The sequence below is a fragment of the Oreochromis niloticus genome, linkage group LG5, assembly GCF_001858045.2.
Source record: "Oreochromis niloticus isolate F11D_XX linkage group LG5, O_niloticus_UMD_NMBU, whole genome shotgun sequence".
Lineage (NCBI taxonomy): Eukaryota > Metazoa > Chordata > Actinopteri > Cichliformes > Cichlidae > Oreochromis > Oreochromis niloticus.
In genome coordinates this window covers 10,185,033-10,205,087 of record NC_031970.2, presented here as the reverse complement: position 1 = coordinate 10,205,087, position 20,055 = coordinate 10,185,033, and the positions used below count along the sequence as shown (strand labels likewise).

General features: G+C 38.7%; 1 protein-coding gene across 19 annotated transcripts in view; it reads right to left on the bottom strand.

Annotated features, from left to right (window-relative positions):
* rap1gapb (RAP1 GTPase activating protein b) overlaps positions 1-20,055 on the bottom strand; it is a 104,396-nt gene that overhangs the window by 15,367 nt on the left and 68,974 nt on the right. For 12 of the 19 annotated variants that reach the window (XM_013276620.3, XM_019359071.2, XM_025907130.1 and 9 more), the window contains 10 exons: positions 16,705-16,798; positions 8,117-8,152; positions 6,753-6,800; positions 3,961-3,999; positions 3,566-3,751; positions 2,883-2,986; positions 668-746; positions 528-581; positions 340-423; positions 145-245 (listed from right to left, as the gene is read on the bottom strand). In XM_013276620.3, the coding sequence (XP_013132074.1) occupies positions 145-245; positions 340-423; positions 528-581; positions 668-746; positions 2,883-2,986; positions 3,566-3,751; positions 3,961-3,999; positions 6,753-6,800; positions 8,117-8,134 (713 nt within the window). In that variant the 5' untranslated portion in view covers positions 8,135-8,152; positions 16,705-16,798. Of the gene's footprint in view, positions 1-144; positions 246-339; positions 424-527; positions 582-667; positions 747-2,882; positions 2,987-3,565; positions 3,752-3,960; positions 4,000-6,752; positions 6,801-8,116; positions 8,153-9,774; positions 10,096-16,704; positions 16,799-17,148; positions 17,341-20,055 lie in introns of those variants that run through there. The other 7 variants (XM_025907131.1, XM_013276613.3, XM_025907132.1 and 4 more) reach the window with 4 other exon arrangements.

The window sequence follows — 20,055 nt, the reverse complement described above, 5'->3', positions numbered from 1 at the left end:
ATACTACAAATATCAGGGCTTTTTACATTGCTCTTTAAGCCAACACTGATCAATAGAATGATGAGTGAGAATAACCAAAAGTACTTTAAAAGGTCAGTTTTTCTGTTTTTGGGGGAAAGACTTCATAATGCAAACTGTCCAAACCCTTTAAAGTCATGAAGTTCAATCTTATGTCCCAGAAACTCCAAGAACTCAACAAAGGCTGGACTTTCTTCCATGTTCCCAAACAGCTCCTCCTCTGATGTCTGCAGGGAAGAAGCAAATAAAATTTTCAGGAAGAGTGATGCGTGACTTCAAAAGCTAAGATAAGCTGCAGCAGCATGACTGAAGTGCACTCACCTGACCAAACTTTTGATAAATAACCCCAAACTTGAAATTGTTGCTAATTACATGCTCATCAAAGGTGACAATGAGCCTTGATGCCTGAGGATTAGAGAAAATTGAGTTTCTAGTCAGATTCATGGTACTTTACTATTGTGAGATAACACGAATCAAAAGACAAAGTGGCAATGAGGAGTACTGCTTACCTTCGGATAGAGGACAGGGTAAAACCTATCCACGTTTACTTCTTCACAAACAAGCTGTGAATGAAAAAATACACTTGACAAAGTCAAATTATATGCAGAGAGATTTTTTTGTGTGTATGAAGATAATCATACGTTTTTACCTTGGCCATCTGAACCACATTGGGGAACTCAGTAAGGCAGGAAATGGGAATCACATCATGATAAGTTTTTTGTTTTGTGCTGAAAGGCAAAAAATATGAAAAGTCAAAATGTCCTCTGTTCTATTTCTAATCCAAAGGAATCCTGCTGGGGTTTTGGTTTCTTTCTATGATGCTTTGCCTCCAAGCAATTGAGCTGTCAATTCAAAGAGGACCTTTCCTATAGATGTTGTGTGAAGCCGGGAGCATAATGGTCTTTACACATGATGTTTCTGAGCCAAAATTGCCTGGAAGAGGGGTGAATGGGGTGTGTGTGTGTGTCTAGTGGTTGTGGGGAGTACGAGGAGTACAACAAGCAATACTAGGAAATCTGCGCACCCACTGGATGCTTAAAAGCAGTCTGTGTCCAGAAATTCTGAACAATAAACAGTACATACAACAGCACTTCACTTTTGGATCTTTCTCATCAAGAGTTACTAAAGATGAGAAGATGGATATCACTTTCATGATATATGTACAAAGATAATATCAGGCTAGAGGCAGCCACTTAACTTAGCAAAAAGTCTGCCTCTGTATAAAAGCAAAAATCCAGCGCTGAAGCTAATTAACTCCAAATATATAACTGTAGTGTGCAAAACTCTCCCTCAAACACCACTCACAGGGTTGCAAGCATGACTTAAAAGTCCAAAGCCTGCATGCTTTGTATTTCTCCACATGCTTAAACCATGTATACTGACTCACTAAAAAAGAGATTTCCTGAAAACGGAGTATTCATCGAACCTTCTGATGAAATTTGCATATGTGAGCTTTAATTTGTATCACATTTGCTACATCCACCATTTTTTCAAGTCACTGTGAAATGTATTTTTGCTTTTCAGGCAATCAGAAATCTAACTTATTATATAGAGGTCTCAAAAACTCATACAAACTCATGTATAAAATATCATACATTTGGCATGGAATTAAATTTGTACTCTGCAGGAACAATAAAATGGAGTTATGTATACTCAGATTATCATACTTTCAAGGGTATAGATGATAATAATACCACCATTCATAACTAGCACAATGAAATCAAGGGCCAAGGATTTGCAAACTTACAGTTACTGAAGGAACTGTGAGTGAATAGCATACATACATTAAAGGTTATATGGCATGTGATGCAGGAAAGCTGGATGTAAACTCGGGGTGAGAAAATACCGTGTCACTGCTGTCTATAGGGGCATTTCCAGTACAATAAAAACAGGTTATGCCTGATCATGGAAATCATACAGGTGCTTTAAATATAACTGTGCCTCACTGCCTATGGCTACATAGTTCGAGGTGACTGTGGGTGGTGCCCACCCACTGAGAAACATCACTGTGTGAAAAATGTTGTGGGCAGAGTGGCTGTTACCTCACTGCACACTCATCTCTGAGGCTTCATTAACAAAGAGGAAACACAGCTCTTAAAATCAAGAGGAATCTCTCAGGTGCTAAAATTAATTCACAGGTTGTACGGTGCACCGAGTTCTGCCTCACTCCCCCTCATCAGTCTCAAGGAGAATATGAAGGAGCGGTGAAGCTCACTGAGTGAGATTTAGGTGATTGTGGGTGGCACTGCACATGCACAGCACAGATATTGCTGAGTATCCTTCTTTTTAACAGTTTTAAATCAATATTTGTACACAAAGGTGTTTGTATTTATACTGTATATTATATCACCTACTTTTATATTGACTACAATAAAATGATTGATACAATGCTCAGCTGGACTCTTTTCTAAGTGTTCATTATTATTGGAGATTGCATTTTAAAATGCATAACTGAGGCGAACCTGTGAGAACCACTGACTGTACTGGGGGAACTGAGAATGCTACCTTGCTCTGTGACATTTTTCCTTGATTTAAAGTTATTTTTGAACAAAAAGAAAATGTATCCAGTGAGGCATGTAAAGAAATACTCAGTACTTAATAGGTGTATTTTGGAGACTGTCAGTACATGCAAAGGAAACAAAAAAGGAGGGTTATTGGACTGTTGCAGATTCGGTGTAAGAAAAGGCAGTGAAGACAGAAAATAAGTGACGAACAGAAATATGAAGACAAAATGAGATAAAGGTAAGTGGTGGAGGGGTAGGGGAGTGAAGTCAAGGGCTGTTATTATAAAAGAAAATGCAGGTGAATAAAATCACAAATGGTGCAGGAAACAAGTCAGAGATAAAGATAATAGGAAACTGTACCGAAGCATCAAGCGCAGATGCTCTTGATCCCCAATGACATCATACTTCATTGAAAAGACCAAGTGGCCCAGGGCAGCATCCATGGTGTAGTAATTAAAGTGTTCCTAGGGCAAGATATGCAGAGGAAACTTTAATGGAGGATAGATATTCTTCCAATAGTTAGCAATAGAATAATAAAAATGTTTTTGTAAATTACAAATAAAGAGGCTTAAAGAAAAAGGCTTCTGTTTAAGGAAAGTGGTTGACCTCCCCTTGCAGAAAATGTATGAGCGTACATTGAGACAACTTTTGCGAAACTTTGTGTTGCAATGTCAAGTTCTTTTGCTACACAATGGATTTGCATTTAAAGTAGACAGTTGGCTTCACACCACAAGATGAGACTTTGGCCAGTTTTAAGAAAATGCTAATAATTATACTGCAAGTCTTCAGAAAGCCAACTACTATTACTCCATGCCTAATGATTACAAATGAAGCAAACACACACATTCTTTATTTGCTTTCATTGCCCTGTGCCTAAGTGTTAGATGTGTTAGGAGTTTTAGAAACAAGTGTTATTTTATAAGAGGCTCAATCAAAAGATGGGTCTTCCTCAATATACTTGCACATTTCAAGATTACATACTAGAATGAAGAAATAAATATTAATCCTTTCAGAAAGAATAGATTTTGCTTCCTGAGTTTTACCTTGCCCATGAACTGCTTCCTGTAGATCTTTGCAGTACTGTTTGTTTCCAGTTTAATGTGGGAGGTAGGACAGGGTGGTTGATCTGCCTCTGGTGGGTCTTTAGGTTCATGATTGGTCCCCTCGATCCAGTAGCCTCCAAACTGGGGCAGGAGTATGAGTGGAAAAGGACTGCTGCGACCCAGAACCTGAAAGTCACAGGAAATAATGATAATAGAGAAAAGTAAAGAATGGTACCATTATTAATAGTGAGTGTTTGGCACCATGCACTGCATTGCCTTCAGTGCCTCAGAAACTGTGTACTCCCATTTGAATCTTTAGCATTACAGTTTCTGACATCTTTAAAAATGCTTTTGTAGTGTGCAAATTATTTATACGGAGGATATGTGGACTATACCTCATGAACACTGGGATAAGGGATGTAGTCTTCTTCTGTCTGCAGGGACAGAAATGAATATGAGTCAGGCTGACAAACAGCCGCTTGTAGTCATACTTTCAGTTTTGGTTCTTTGGAAAACAACGATGAGCACAGACACTGTGACAGAATATTAACTACAGTAGCTTTCAGTTCTGCATTTTTCTGTTACTTTATCTTATTCTGAAATCACGAAAGAGGCCACACTGTCAGCCTTCTTTGAGAAATGTCTTACATTTCACTCTGGAGAACACACGCTTTAGCTCTTTTTGTTATTCAAGAAACTGTTATCTAAGGCTTCAGTTTGTATTCATTGTCCCAGCTTTGATTACGTAACTATTGAAAGGCTATTTAAACTTGGCTGTCATCTGGCAAAGGTTTACATATTTTATAACCTCCAGTATCTGGGTGTTACAACCCCCCAGGGTCAAAATGATAACAGGACAACCCTTCACACACAGTTATATTCATCTGGATGTCTAAAAGTTGACATTATAAAGGTTTACTTTCAGTTATTGGTAGCTAATATGTGCTGCAATGTGTAGTAAAAAAAATCCCTGAACAACACATAATGGCAAATATTTTCTCTCATTTTATCCTCTTACAGTTGTATTCACTTGCTGCAGTATTAATTTTTAATGCTTGTTGCACTCCATACCAACATTCGCTCAATTTAATATACTGGTTTTCTCTTTTCCTTAAGAATGTTTCATGTTTCCAGCAAAGCATAGCAAGATTTATTTCATTACAAGCTACGGGCAACATGTGGCAGAAGTGACACTGAGAACTTTGTGAAATGTGTAAATGAAGGTCACACTCCCTTACATAACAGTTCTTGTGACAATGCACAGAGGGAGAGGTCAGAAATGAAGAAACTTGGCAGACCAGTAAGAATGTAAGCAATTTTATGGCAATTTATAAATAGTGAAAGAGTTAACTGATAGATGCTGTCATTCATACATCAAGTGCAGGAGCAGTTGCTGGAAAAAGCAACTCTCCATTGATGGTCTTTTACATGGCATAAAGATTTCCTGGCTAATGAATTTACCCAAAATATGTTTCTGTTGACATATGTGCACATAATTTGGTCTCTGTTTGTTTTCACGGTATGAGCTAAAGTTAGAGGGAGAAGTTAATATTAAATAGAGAACCTAGTACAAAGGATATGATACCAACATGATAATACAAAGAAGGCTTGTTTGGCACTAAATAATCACTTGTTTTTTTAAATTTCAAGCTATAACCAGATGTGATTATAAAAACCACAAATATCAAAAGCCTTGCATAATTAAATTTTGGCCATCTTCTCGGCCATGTCCAGACAGCTTCCTGCATGGGTGCTATTTTTAGATCGCTCCCTGGATGTCTTGTTCAGACTTACAAATAATGTGTTACAATTTTACCATGAAACTCAAACATGGGCAGAAAACAAATATGAACTTCTGTTTAACTCAAATTTTGTGTGGAGAATTGCCAGTAGTGATACATGCTGGGTCCCTTGCTATGACCTAGTAGTTTTCCACAGTTTTCAAGCCCCAAAGGCAATTCAGCAATTGAGGAATAACTGAAGAAGCATATGCTTTTCTCCCCCCCAACATTCATTGGGTTATGCACCACAGATTCATCTCCCAGGGCGACACTGTAAATGTAGAGTTCTATTGTAAAATCCGTAGGCATCTAAAAAAGATCACTGGGAGGAAATCTCCAAAAAGTTGATTCTGTTCATCTGGACGTAGCGTTTTGTGGGAGAAACGTTTCGTCACTCATCCAAGTGACTTCTTCAGTGCAAAATCAGACTTCTTCAGTCTGAAGAAGTCACTTGGATGAGTGACGAAAGGTTTCTCCCACAAAACGCTACGTCCAGATGAACAGAATCAACTTTTTGGAGATTTCCTTTCCTGGATGATTGAGAATGCATCAAGATGTTTTAACCCACTGGGAGGAAATGATCTGAACTGTGGTTTCATGCCAGCTCGCCATCGCCTGCTGTTTTTCTGGCCACGGCGACATAATCTTTGCCCACCACCTTGGACTGCTTGCGAGGATTGACATTGTGGCACACTGCAGGAGATGCATTGCTTTTCACAGAGGAGCACGACAAGGCTTTAACATTTTTTTTTCCACAAAGGGATCTAAAAAAAAATGCAGCTGCACTGAAAACAGTCCAGAGGTGCATGAGAATACAACCCTGAACTTGAGAAAGGCCAAATTTAAATCATGCATGGCTTTTGATTTGTATACATTTTTATGTGATGTACAAGGTTTTTCAGCACACCTTGTACATCACTGAGTTTGGAGTCTCCTAAACATAAATCTTGGATAAATACAGTTGTAGCATGAATCAAAAGATAATAGAAAAGATGTGTGATTCTTTATAGAGATGGCACTTTCCTAAGACGGACTAAAAATGATAATTTGTGTGTTCCTAATTTGAAGAGGACCGTAGACTTGTTTTACAAGTAAGCTGTACACAGGTGAAGTCAGCCAAACCCTGACCAAGTTACAGGGTTTTGCAAGAATTAATGTTCTTCTGTCTGCTGATTACCACCTTCTGTGTGTCGTTTTTGCCTTGAATAGTAACTGCATTAGGCTGTCTAGGTAACAGGAGGGTAACAGAAGATTTTGCAGTGCCAGTCCCCGTCGAACTCCTAACTCACCAAGTGAGCACCTTAAAGCCTGTCTGACAGCCGATAAGGAAAAGGTTTATAACTTTGCCATTACAGATGCTTTACCAGACTGCAGTCTACGAGGAGATGTGAGGATTAACGACTCACTTTGAGGGGAGGAGGGAGGGGACATCTTTGCTCATCCATTCTGTAACCCTGTTAAGATGAGAAGGAAAAAATAGACAGGATACTGATGGCACAGGTAGCATATCTAAGCAGCTGGTTGACACATATACAAAGAAATACAGATTCAGGACAACGCTGGCTGTCAGAACCTTATGCAGCAGCATAATGCAAAGTAATTTTACAATACGTTCAAAAGTTCATTGTGACAGAAAATAATCTAGATCACCAGAGAAAGGTGATTGAAATTACCAGGGAAAGAGGAAGTAAAGAGGACCGAGGAATTAGAAACTCTAGTAGACAGAAAAAGCAGCGAGAACAGAAAGAGTGCTTCCATCAAGCTATACAGTTGATTTCACTATCCACAGTTCTACTCAAGGGCCATAATAGGGTTATAAATAATCTCTCTCTTCTTATTCTTATTCTTTCATTGACTAACACTGACAGTTCCTAAAACATGGAAATATTTCCTGATCAGCATATCCAGACAATTTTTTGTCTAAAGAAGACAAATCAAATGGAAAGTGCACGTGTGTTCACTAAATTCATTCTCTGAAAGCTGTTCATGTTTTCACTTGACCCTTCTGTGGACTGTACATAAGACTATTTAAGTAATATGTATCCATGAAGCACTACAGCTTCATGGATAAACCAGTCACATAGCCTTTATTGCACTTTTGTAAAGCTAAATAATGATTTTGCAACTTTTGGGAATAAGATATGATCACAGTAGACCATTCAGATTAAAATAGTTTCCTGTGTTGACATACTTTGATCCCTAAAGAAAAACATCACGTAAGATGAAATACCCTTTCTCATTTTATAGACTACCTATTCACTGCTAAATAATGTGGTTGATGCCTACATAATTAGACTCTTTTTGAACAGCCTGTTTTAATGGTTTTGCTTTCTTTCCAGTGGCTTACTCAGAATCTAGCCTACTTTCTTATAGTTTGTGCTACACTGAAGCACTAGCTCATTGGCTATAATAAAAACTAGATTTCTACAAGTCAAGCTACTTGATGACATGGAGAAAACTACCCAGCTGTGAAGGGAAAACACAAGGGATCTGTTCAGCACATTCAGAAGAATAAGGCTTCTTGAGATAGCCAGAGGCTATCTCTGCTGCAAGAAGACACATTAATAGTAAATACATAGATACATGGACACACACGGAAAAGTGTTCCTGTATAGTGGAGTTACAGTGCTGAATACAAAAGTAGCAGGAAAAAAAAGTAGAGTCTCAAAATAGAAGTAAATAGAGATTTTATGTCCAAAGTGAAAATTCTGAGTCTGTGAGGGAGAACAGGTTTAAGCAGAAAGCTGAGCCAGTAGAACATTTACAGTACCTGCAACCTCTCGATCATGGCAAACAGGTCCGAGGTCTGGAGGAAAGAAATCCAAAGTACATGGTTTTGAAAAAGTGTATATTTGTGGTGATATGCTTTCCTTCTGGGTGTTTACTTTGATTTCATCTCTGCTGAGTGAAAAAGCTTCCTGTGCATTCTCAAGGCAAAAGATTTCCTGTTGGAATCTCTGGCACTATTTAATGCCTCATTTTAGTACACCCTAACGCATCCCACTTGACACCAATATCACTGAGGCTCCCTTCAGCGCCTGGAGAATCCCTCGCTCCAAGACAAACACACTGTAAACAAGTAACTCTTAGGGGGAAATGAGCATCAAAGCTCCATGGTGCTTCTCTCTGTTGCTAAAGCCAACAGCTCATCTGACTCTGCGCAATTAGCTGGAAGACACTCAGGTTTTGGTGTTTGAAGCACACAGTCACATTACATGTGTGAATGAGACACACTTCACACTACAACCTATCAGGCAACAGGAAGAGTGTCCAAAACATGACATTAAAATAAATTATCATACATGATCTGGCAACTCGGTTTGATATCAGCCATGCTGTAATTATGATGCTTGGTAATGAGCATGTGTCCACTTGTATTGAATTGATACTAGTATTGCTAATTAGACACACAGATTTCAGAGCCACTACTGGCTTTTCATTACACCCTAAATAATTCACTTTTGCTCAATTAGTAGAGTCAGTTGTTGAGGTTAAGCAAAAGATGATGCCCTTAGGCATGCACCTTCATCTGCAGAGGCCACATTAAGGATTTTAAGCAGCTCCAACCTGAGCTGAAGGAGGAAAGAACTGCAGCAGCCCTGACAGCAGTGCCTGTTGTGGGGCGAGCCCTCTGTTCACCATGTAACACAAGTGGACTGAAGTGCCAAGCTGATGTTTCCACATGACAGATTAAATTTACTGAGGAGCACTGCAGGGGCTTGCAAAACACATACACACACACCAGCGCACACAACAACGACAGGATAGAATACACATGTATGCTTATAAACATTTCACACGTACATGTGCTAAAATATACTTGTAAACTCATACATATATACGCCTCCACCCATGAAAGCATGCTTCACAAATGCACACGCATCTGATCCTGACCTAGTAAAGCCAAAGGTGCAGCCCCAGTCTATTGTTCCATGTGAAAATAAACAGTGCCATATGATATTCAAGGAGATACTGCTCTCTTGACTGCAAAACAAACATCAACAAACACTGTCCTAGGCTGAACAGATTATCAGTGAACCGCACAGACTCCACAGCAGCCACGTCAGTGCCGAATTCTTTTTTTTTTGAGAGAGAGAAAAAGAAGCAGTGCACTCCCAAATTGTGGAAGCACTCTATGAGCACAGCGGCACACAAACCGTAACTATGCAAGGAAACCATCTTATTTCGGGACATACAAAATATTTACATAATGAAACCAGGTTACCAAAGTATTTGCTATTAACAGTTCCTTTCTAAAAAAAGATCAGCGAAGTGTTTTATCTGTCTGTGCAGTTAACAAAATTTCATTACTTCCTTTTCTCCAACACCACACATACTATATTTATATTTGTGTTCCCGAGCTAACTTAAGAATCAAGCAAGATAACAGAAATAACAAACTCAGTTCCAGCAAATGAAAAATACTCACATCACTTAAGCATCGTCTCTTGAAAACAGGCTTACTGGGGGGACTACTGAGCAGTCTATCCAATAAGACATTCTCAGCCATCCTGAGCTCAGTCATTATTCCACAAGTACAGATGCAGTCAAGCTGACAAGAGCGAGGGTGTTGATGTCACTGTCAGCCAAAAGGAGAAAGGCGAGCCTGACAATGACACTTTACATTCACTGTCGCTCAGGCAGTAGATTTGTGGGGGAAAAAAACTGATAGCTGTCCATCAAAATCCATATCTGTGTGTGAGGTAAAAGCATGTGCTGTAATGTGAGGATATTATTGCCCTTCCTTCCCCTTTTCACCCCCCCCCCACCCAACCCTCCACACCCCCACACCCATGGCAAATAGAGCTATGCTAAAGGAAGTAGGACGAAGGGAGGAACAATGTTGCTCCCCTCCCTTTGTACTCTGTGAAACTGTCTTCTCTTTTCGTGCACACACACTTGCATGTGGACTTAGAACTGCATAGTTCTCTTTTTTGCTGTATCACAGTATGAGAACATTCTCTTCCTCTTTTCATTCATCTCAAATTTCTCAAGTCATGAGTCTCATCTCTTTCCCGTTATATAACATAAGACAAACCTTACAGCTCAAGTTTCCCTGTGGTTTGCACTTTGAGAATCACTTCATTAAAAGACAAAGTAGCCCAAAATAAATGAAAGAGAAAATCAAGAAAAAAGATAATGAACAGAAAGAAAACAACAACTCGAAAGCTCAAAGCTTGCCTCCATTGGGGTAAATAAGTGAAGCTAAAATCTGCTCAGCAAACCTCAGCAATTCTAAAAATCATTTGTGCATAGTTAAAGATGGGTATGACACAAGAGTACAAGAGAAAGTAGAAGAGAGAAAGAGATAAAAAGACCAGGGGAGCACTCTGGGATGAAAGGGAAGCTGTTCCTTACAAGCAGAACTTTTTCTCGGCTTGTCTCTTGATCAGGCCCTCCTCCAGTATCAGAAATCTGCACTGACCCACTTCAAAAACACAGAGGGAAGCTTTCAAAAGGATACATTTTAGCAATATACAGTATAAAAAGCATTTTTATTTTACAATCAAGGATGAACATAGCCACTGGTCTTCACTGATTTCCTTTTGAGGAAAACTAAAGAGTATAGGGTGACGGGATGACATGGTTTGAATATCTTGTGTACAGAGGTATACATTCAGCAGAGTGATACTGCATCATGCAATTTAAACACTATCCCGAGGGTGCATTTTATTACTTTTTAAAAAATGTATTAGCTAATCTGTTTATTTAGGTCTAACCTGGCTTTAGCACTAGTTCACTTACAAAATTACACACTTGCCCAAATGTCATGTAACAGTGGTAGATGACAGCAATGAAGTTGTGGGCAGAGAGTAGTGAACGCTATTCAGATTCACAATTAGTGTTAACATTGTTTCAGTTACAAAGCATACTGACTGTAAAGTCATGCTGGTGTGTGCAACATTTTAGCTTAAGTCTGTGGGAAATTCAACAAGCTGTTGCACAATCTGCTTGATTTTAATAAGTGCAGTATTTGGTGTGATTTTAAGGAACAGTGTTTACTAAAAAAATGCAAAGACACTGTTGGTTGCACTTCCACTCTTCAGGACCTTCACTCTTTTAAGCTGCTCTTTTGTCTCCTGCCCTTAGAGACGGTTTGGAGCTGCTGCAGTGAATGTACTGTTAGCATGAGCTACACATCTCTTTTTCTTTGAGTTGATTATAGCCAATTGCTGGGCCTCAGAGTGTGCGAGTGAAAGAGGCTGAATAATCAACCGATTCATTGATTGACTGATTTGATTGAATGGCTGTGTACAAGTATAATATGTCCATGAAAACATATACGGACTATTAACATCAATGACCCATACAATCCCCGCTTTGATTCAAATGCTTACTATTCATTCTAACTATTCAAAACTAGAGTGCCTTTTGGATTTCGACAAACAAACTGCCAACATACGAGTCCAAAGCAATATTCCCACACCTCTTCAGACTCTTTTCATTTATACTCTCTGGGTTAGCTGCTTTCTCAAAGGCAAATGCTTGAGTAAAACAGAAAACTAAACTTCAAGAGAGTCAATCAATGGGCAGAGAAGCCTAGTATTTCAGCCAGAGAAAATCCATTGTGGTCCATTCATCGGGTCTGGCACAAACTAGCCTGACCTTGCTGTGGCCACATTGGCCTCAGGGACACAAATGGAGTTCACACAGATGGCCCATTCCACTCCATCAACGCCTCAGATGAGTTGGTTGATTGCCACAGAGGTTAAGGTCTGCATAACTTCTGCTGAGTTCTCTGTATGTTCAAGCAGGTTTCCTACTGTCTCGCTCCAGTAAAAAGGAAAGAACAAAAAATTTAGACACAGATATCCAGCAAGGAAAAAAGACTGTTGAAGTTTCATCAACAATTGCTGGGGATTTGTATGTGTGACCGTTATTAATACTAAATGCTTTGTCAAAAACTGTAAGCGGCAAAGAAAATGAAATTTTCAGCATACAAGAGTTTAATTAATTAGTGCTTATCTATTAATGTTAAACCTAAAGAGGTTAATGACATAATTAAAAGAGTACTCTACCAACATAGCCGTTTTTATGGCACTTTTATATGAGATAAAGTTTTATTATTCTAATCATTCGTCTTCCCGTTGCACTGCATCTTGGCTGCAGAGAGTGTATTAACATATTTGAGGGTAAGAGGGTGTTACACTTGGAGCAGCTAATGTAACCTCAGTCAGAAATGAGGAGTAGGTCACAGAGGTCTGCTAAGCATTTTTTTTAAATGTCAAAATCTTCAAGTTTTTTCCCCCTTTCTTAAACTAGTACTTTTTAGCTCCCTGTGCAAAGTGACATTTTTACATTTATCACCTGAGGCAATATATCAGGCTTTTCCCAGCTCCCATTGGAGTCCTGAGGCTTTTTTCTTTTGGTTTTACCTGCGTAATATTCTTATATAAGACCTGCAACTGTACCAAATCAGAGTTTTATAATCATCAGAGAAATCACTTCATAAACATGTGAAAATGCATTTGTGAATCTGAAAAGGGATTCCTGTAACTATGCAGCTATGTCCGTAAGCAAAGCTTAACAGGCCAACATTAGTGTATTAGTATACCTCATATCAAATGAAAAGACCATTTAAGCACTCAATATGCACTTAATAAGTTGCATTCATTATAATGTACTTCTGCATTTCTGTGATTCATCTAATGTGGATTTGTTCTACTTAAGGAGCTTTTAACTTCAACCACTAACATTTTCTATAGCAATAAAAAAATAAAGCATTACAATATCAATTAACTTCATGGTTTTAACAGCACTACTGGGTTGAACCTGTTAACCTTTATGTATACATACTTCCTGTAAGTAGTCCATTTTGAAAAAAACAACAAAAAAAAAATAATAGCTCACTCTCGCTTCTTTCCATTTGAGACTGTGGAATTATAAATAGCTACATTTTGACACAACAAAACACATTAAAAAACAAGAGCATCATTTAAATAATTTGAACAGATGAAATGCTAAATCTATTCCTGAAACTCCATATGTAGATTATTAATACCTTGCAAACTGTATTTCCCTTACAAGCATGACAGAAATACCCCCACTGTGCCTACACTGGTATGTACGCTATTAGAGAGGAACAACTGCCACAGATCTATATTTGTCCCGTAAGCCTGTGACAGAGGGCACAGACTGTCAGGCACCACAACAGTCTGCCAACCAGAGCTACCGGGGCTGAACGCAACAGAGGAACTTTTCACCTGGGGGTAACAGTTAAAGAATTTGATGAGCCAAAAAGAGAAAGGACACCAATGAAAAATTAAAGGGCTAGATATGTTACATATATAACATTTCATATGTAGCCCAGTTTCAGAGTAACTAGCTGTTAGTTTTATTTTTACATCTCCAACTGTGAGAGAATTAAGATGTAAATAACGTGCAAGATGTAAAATTAATCTAAGAAGTGTAACGACTTGCAAATTATTTTTGCAAATCTCATAAACCATATCAATTGTTTAAACTGAAAGCATTACTTTTTAAAGAAAAATATCAACATCAGGCAGCCAATTTTAAATTCCTCAATGTCAAAATATAAAGATTTTGAATATCTCATCATCTGCAGTGCACAATATCATTAAATATTGTGCACTGCACAGAGAATCTGGAAAAATCTCTGTGCAATTGGAAAGGCTAAAAATCTATATTGGATGGAGATTTGCTTTCATTGCATTCTGTTTGTATTTACATTTTAGTAAATGTAATGTCAGATTGAGCTTAAAAAACTGCAATGTTAGTCATAGTAACATGCCACTCCAACCAGTTGTCACTGCAAGCTCTTCATACATTAATGCCTGGCTGGAACCATCAGATTTCATGGTGCTGGTATTTAGTTGTACCAGTTTGTGATCTACTCCCTACTCCCTATCTGCTCCCCATGCCTTGACATGGATTTGAGATCAGAGTGATCAGAGTGAACCCAAATTCAGGATAACTAAAGTATATGATGTACAGAAAAAAAGAGCCTTTATTTTGCTGATTAATCACAAGTCTGGCACAAAGAAAACACACAGCAGCTCTAGAGAGAATCACGTCAGCAAGACAGGAAGCACAGATAAATGATCTGACAGGATAAAAAGGGAGACACCGTGGGCTGTTTAGTGAATGTCCAAAAGGAGGATAACAAGACACAGGTGAAAGCAATCACACACAGGTGAAGACAGTCAATTGGAGGGACGATTGGGAGGAAATAGAGAGGAAGCAAAACTAACACAGGACAGGAAAGAAAACAGATCTTCAAAGTAAAACTGCAAATAGCCAAAGGAGACAGAGAAAGACATTCATAATAATGCAACAAGATTTGGAATGAAACACAAAGGAACCAAGGTGCAAACACAGAAATAAGACACGGGAGGCACATTTGATACTACAACTAATAGATGAGGTGTGAACTCAGTATAACAAGAACTACATTTCACAGTAATTCGAATAATAAATCCTGAGTGCACTCTCTGGCTGCTACTGTTTATTTCTAATGTGATAGATGCACATTAGAGCTCTGAAACTGGTTACATTTAAACATTAAAGTCACAAAGTAAAGGAGAGATGGAAATAGTTTTAGTTTGTTGCCAGATCAAATGAATTAATTTTATTGATTAAGCAGGTATTTTCGGTGTGTGCTCTGTATTATAAGAGCTGCAATTCCAGCAGCGTATAACAAACTCAGCAACAGATTAGAATCAAGTAAAATATAAAAACATTCTTACACGTTCTGCATCAGCACCTGAATGCATGTATATTCCAGTGACAATGCAATCCATAGTTGTTGCTGCTGTAACTTTACAGCGGGACTTCATTTCTGATATTAGAGCAAGGCACAGCTTAATAACTTGCACATAGAAAATATATTTGCACAGCAAATCTTTGTTGCACTTAAAACATGCTGTGCATAAAAGAAACCGTGAAAACATGGTGCTTTCAGATGGTTTCCAAAAGCAGCATGAGTCAAATTTCTGAACATAACCTGCTCAAGACCAGGTTATGTGTTCAGAAAAAGGGAGCCCTTTTTCATACGCAATGGAGACCAGCACATTTCAATAAAAGTCCTTCAATGTCTAAAAAGACACCATAAGCCTACAGGTAAAGCGCTCTGCTACAAGTGCTCTGCTTGTGTTGTCACTGCCTCAGGATGTTTTACTGACGTAAACCAGTAAAGGGAGAAGTTTACCTTTTAATGTACGCATTGTAAGAAAGAATATTTGAATACAATATTTTCCTAAATCTTGCAGTAGTAAATTGGCTCAACCTGAACAAAAAGTAACAAACAAAAAAGGAGATGGAACATAAAAGCAGTGGTCTCAGACAGAGTCACACTCCCTTCTTCCATCCCAGCTTCCCAGTCACACTCCTTTCTTCCATCCCAGCTTCCCAGTCACACTCCTTTCTTCCATGTCAGGCTCTATCTTTTTTTTTTTCATTGTTATTCTTTCTTATCTAGTAAAATTGTATTCTGGAGCAGTAAACTGCACATCGAAAAGTGACAGAGGTCCTGACCAAGCGTCAGTATGTGAGAAATTGAGAGTGAGAATGCGCTTGTGTGAAATTTAATAAAAGCTGAATCAGTAAGACTTCTGTATCCGTACATACTTTTAAAAATAATTTTCAGTTTGTCCAAGCAGAAGTTGCAACAACCTATTTGTGCCAATTATTTCAACTGCTGTCAAACTCTAAAACTGTTTCTTTGTCGGCTGCTGTCAGCTGTCACTGCGGTGTCTGACTGATGCAACCAGCTCCACCCTATTGATCTCTAGTTCCATCAGAGCCAGCTGTCCAGTGGGTCCTTTCCATAAGATAAAGTGTACTTGACACCACAGCCATAGAGCCTTACTCAGTCTAGCATACAACTTCATGATGGAGTCTGCAGTGCAGACTATGTCAAATGCACAATTACTTTAAATATATTCCAAATGAAAAAAAAAGGTCTTTGGAAAACATCTAGTAGGATTAAATCATGATTTGTTTGCTCTTCTCATTGAAAGATTCAGACACACAGGGGGGTCACTAGGAAACAGTAATGTCATTTTTCATGCAGACAGGTTAGTCTATATGACAACATCTTGACGCGACCTTTTGACTTTTAATACCACCATACTCAAAAGTGTGACAGTATTAATTAAAGAGACATTAATCAGGGCTCTAATTCTTATCCCAGTAAATGCTATTAATCAATCATGCATAGAAGGGGATGAAATGTTATGCCACAATTACTAATGTTATCAATGGCACTGAGTTAACCGTAACTTTAAGTGGTAAAACCCTCAGTTTCACATTGTTCATGCAGGATTCTTGGCACTGTGAATGCAAATGCAAACCTGATTAAAGAAAAGAGTAGCAGCAGCAGGTCAAAGCCTTGTATTACCTTTGAAAGTGAGGGAAAAAGAAATGGAGGGTGGGAGTGTGCTAGTGGGGGCTCTACTTCATCAGAGATACGACGGATCCTTCCATCTTGCTTCCTGTAAGTCAGAGAGGATGGGGGGGGGAGAGAGACAAAGAGGTTACTAGTAGCCATAAGTCAAGTTTCTAACTTAAGCAATAAGTGCATGGGAAAATGCCTGCAATGCAATTGACACTTCCCACCAAAGCTATTATTACACCACAGTGTAATCTTCTTTTGAAAGTATTAGAAACCCCACATCCATTGTGTTTGCTTATTGTGCTCACAAGCAAGGTTGAATCTGGTGAATGTATTCAGAGGCAAGACCTTGAATCAGAAGACATTAGGAGAACTACACAGAGGAAAATGTAAGTGTGGAAATGAGGTGAAACCTGATGAAAATGGATATGAAGCAGAAGAAAAAAGTACCCTTCAGCTTTCATCTGCTAACCCACTGCTTCTTCTCTGTTCTTCTCTACCCTTTTTCTTCTTTGTGTGATTGGAGTGAATTACCAGTCTGACCAGGATCCTGGTCACAGCATATTACTTCACACTTCGTCTCACACAACAGTCAGTTGCTAGAACTGGCAGCCCGTCTGTGCATGCATCCTGTTCGCAAACCTGCAGCAGAGGGCATTTCTAAACACTGCTTGGGAGCAAAAGAAACAAAGAACAATAGCACAATCTGATTCTTTGTGAGAATTCAGTGAGAAATGGTGGAGATGTGTGCACTCACTCTCACATATTTCCATCATTCTGCCATTTTGGCACACGCCACAGTGGTTTAATGCTGCAATAAAAATGATTTACACAGTGCTCTTTCTTCCGAGACAAAATCTGTTATTAGATACTGCAACACCTTGCCTATGTTGTCTGAGAGAATCTATAAGTCTGAGTAAACAGAGCTGCACTTTTATGACAACAGACTGCTGACCTGGAGCTGAGGTTAGGAAATATATTTGTAACATAGCACAAACACGGTGCTTTGTTCTCTGATATCTGCTGAATTCAGGGAAATAACTGAAAGAGGATGCCTGATCTTTTTTGCTGGATCCTCAGCTTCTTAGAACTGACATTCCTTTAGAGTGTGAACATTGATGTTACATCTTTCAGAAAATACAGCTCGAACACAATAAAACATGTCAAATGCTGCTTGGAGCAAAGAGTGATGTATCAAAATCTGCCGACAAAGAAATGGCTTACTGAGTCTATTAAGTCAGAAATCTGCATAGGCTAAGGTGACATTTTTGCTCAACTATCCGTATAATAAAAGACACAAACACACACACAGACTTTGGAAGGCGTTTTTGTTTTACTTCAGAGAATATTCAATTATTTACTTTACATTCATGCCTTTGCTGAAGTTTCACTTAATATAAATGAAAGCGACCAAGCAGTGAACCTGGCTGCAGTTATGCTCTTGTCTCTCTAAATAAACTTGCATCTTATGTATGGGAGGTTTCTGTTATCAGTTAGCTGTCTCCGTGCTAAATATGCACACAGGTGGCTCGAACCAGTAAACCAGAAACAAAAAAAACAAAAAAAAAGCCAAACAAAAAGAAAGTGTGTGTGTCAGTTTCTACCATCACCAAAATGATTTATAAGGCAGATAATTGGAGTACATTGACTGATGGGGTAAATGAGGTAAGCTTGATTCAATGAGACTGGACTGCAGCATTCTATCAAAGCAAGCACATGTTATCAAATACCACAATCCTTACATGTGACATGATAACACTGCTGTGAAGGCCTGAGGTTCACTGGTGAAGGGAACATTCATCAGGGATGTTCTGCATTCTCTATTCGTCATTTTGGTTAGACTCTCACTTCTGTGAATTTTGGCTAACAGAAAGCTACAAATTGGTTTGTACACATTGTATGTATACATGTGGAGTATATGTACTCTAAATCTTATAGGTTGAAAAAATGACACAATTACAACAATTACAATACTTGGGGCTGTGGGGATTTTTGGTGAACAGTTACCACCGCACTATTCATTCATTATTGCCATAATGTTCCTAATGTAGCATCTCAATGTGTTTTAAGGACCAGGATTTCCTCAGTTTTCTTTCAATTTGTTTGATCTTGTTCCATTTCACACACTTCTTTGACCAGGGAGCAGTACAGTTGCACTCTTGGTGCAGGAGCACCTGCATGGTTGTAGTGTACCAAGATGGACCACAGCTTGGTTAAAATCTTTCCACTGGTTCTTGGGTGCAGTGGATGAACACTTCCATCTGGGAGATCTAACAACAAGTGCTTTGTAAAGCAATCAGGCTACATTTGACAGACATGCCTGCATCGATTTTTTATGAATTAGAGTTGCTACAGTTGCTTGGTGTGCAGTGTAGGCATACACAGGTGCTTGTAAGGTGGTTGAGCAGACTGACACAGAGGAATTGGTGCGAGCATTTCATCTGGAAGGCTTTAACCTTGCCCATGTCCTTCTTCAGTAGGATTCAGCACACAAAACCATAAAGAAGTACAGCAATAATAACTGTGCTAAAGTCTCACATTTTTGTTTGCATAGAGATGTTCATGCTAGAACCCATGCAGTAACGGAAGTTGAAGAAAGCATAAACTTGTCTTTTCCAATATGACTACTGATGTCATCAGACTTTTGTACTTGAGATATTGGAGCTTATTCGCTACTTCAAGAGACTCTGGGGCTAGAGTGATGGGAAGTACTGCCAAAGCTAAGAACTTTAATCTTTGGGGAGCCAAAATGACTCAAGGCTGTGTCTAATTGAACACTAACGGTATGTATGAGCTGTATCATCTCTGCAAGGAGGCTATATTATCCACATAGTCTAACTATCTTATACATGCATATTTTTTTTTAAACTCTGAAGGTGGCTACAGTGACTGAACTCATGATCCAGTCAATTAAAACATTAAAGATGTTAGGAGAAAGGGTAGAGACAGGTATCTTGTCTCATAACTGCACTGTTGTCCTTATTATTCAGATTAACAATAAACCTAAATCAAGTTAGAGGTCCAAAAGCCTGCAATGCAGGTCTATGGTACTCATAATCCTGCAGGGATTACATTACGGATACATTTGATACAATTTTATAAATTAATTTAATGTGACCAAAAGTCCAAACCAGGTGACTTTCATTTACTTTTGTAGAAGACAGTTAGATGTGTTTAGTGATGACAACCCCGTGGGAGAAGACACTGAGTCACAGAAAGACTAGCTTTAATAGAGATGACAAAAAAACTACTTCAGAAAAAACAAAATCCAAGAAAACAAAACAAAACACAGGGAGCACAAGAGGTAGAATAAACATATAGACTCACAAAAGACTGAAGGATACCTATGAGAGCTAT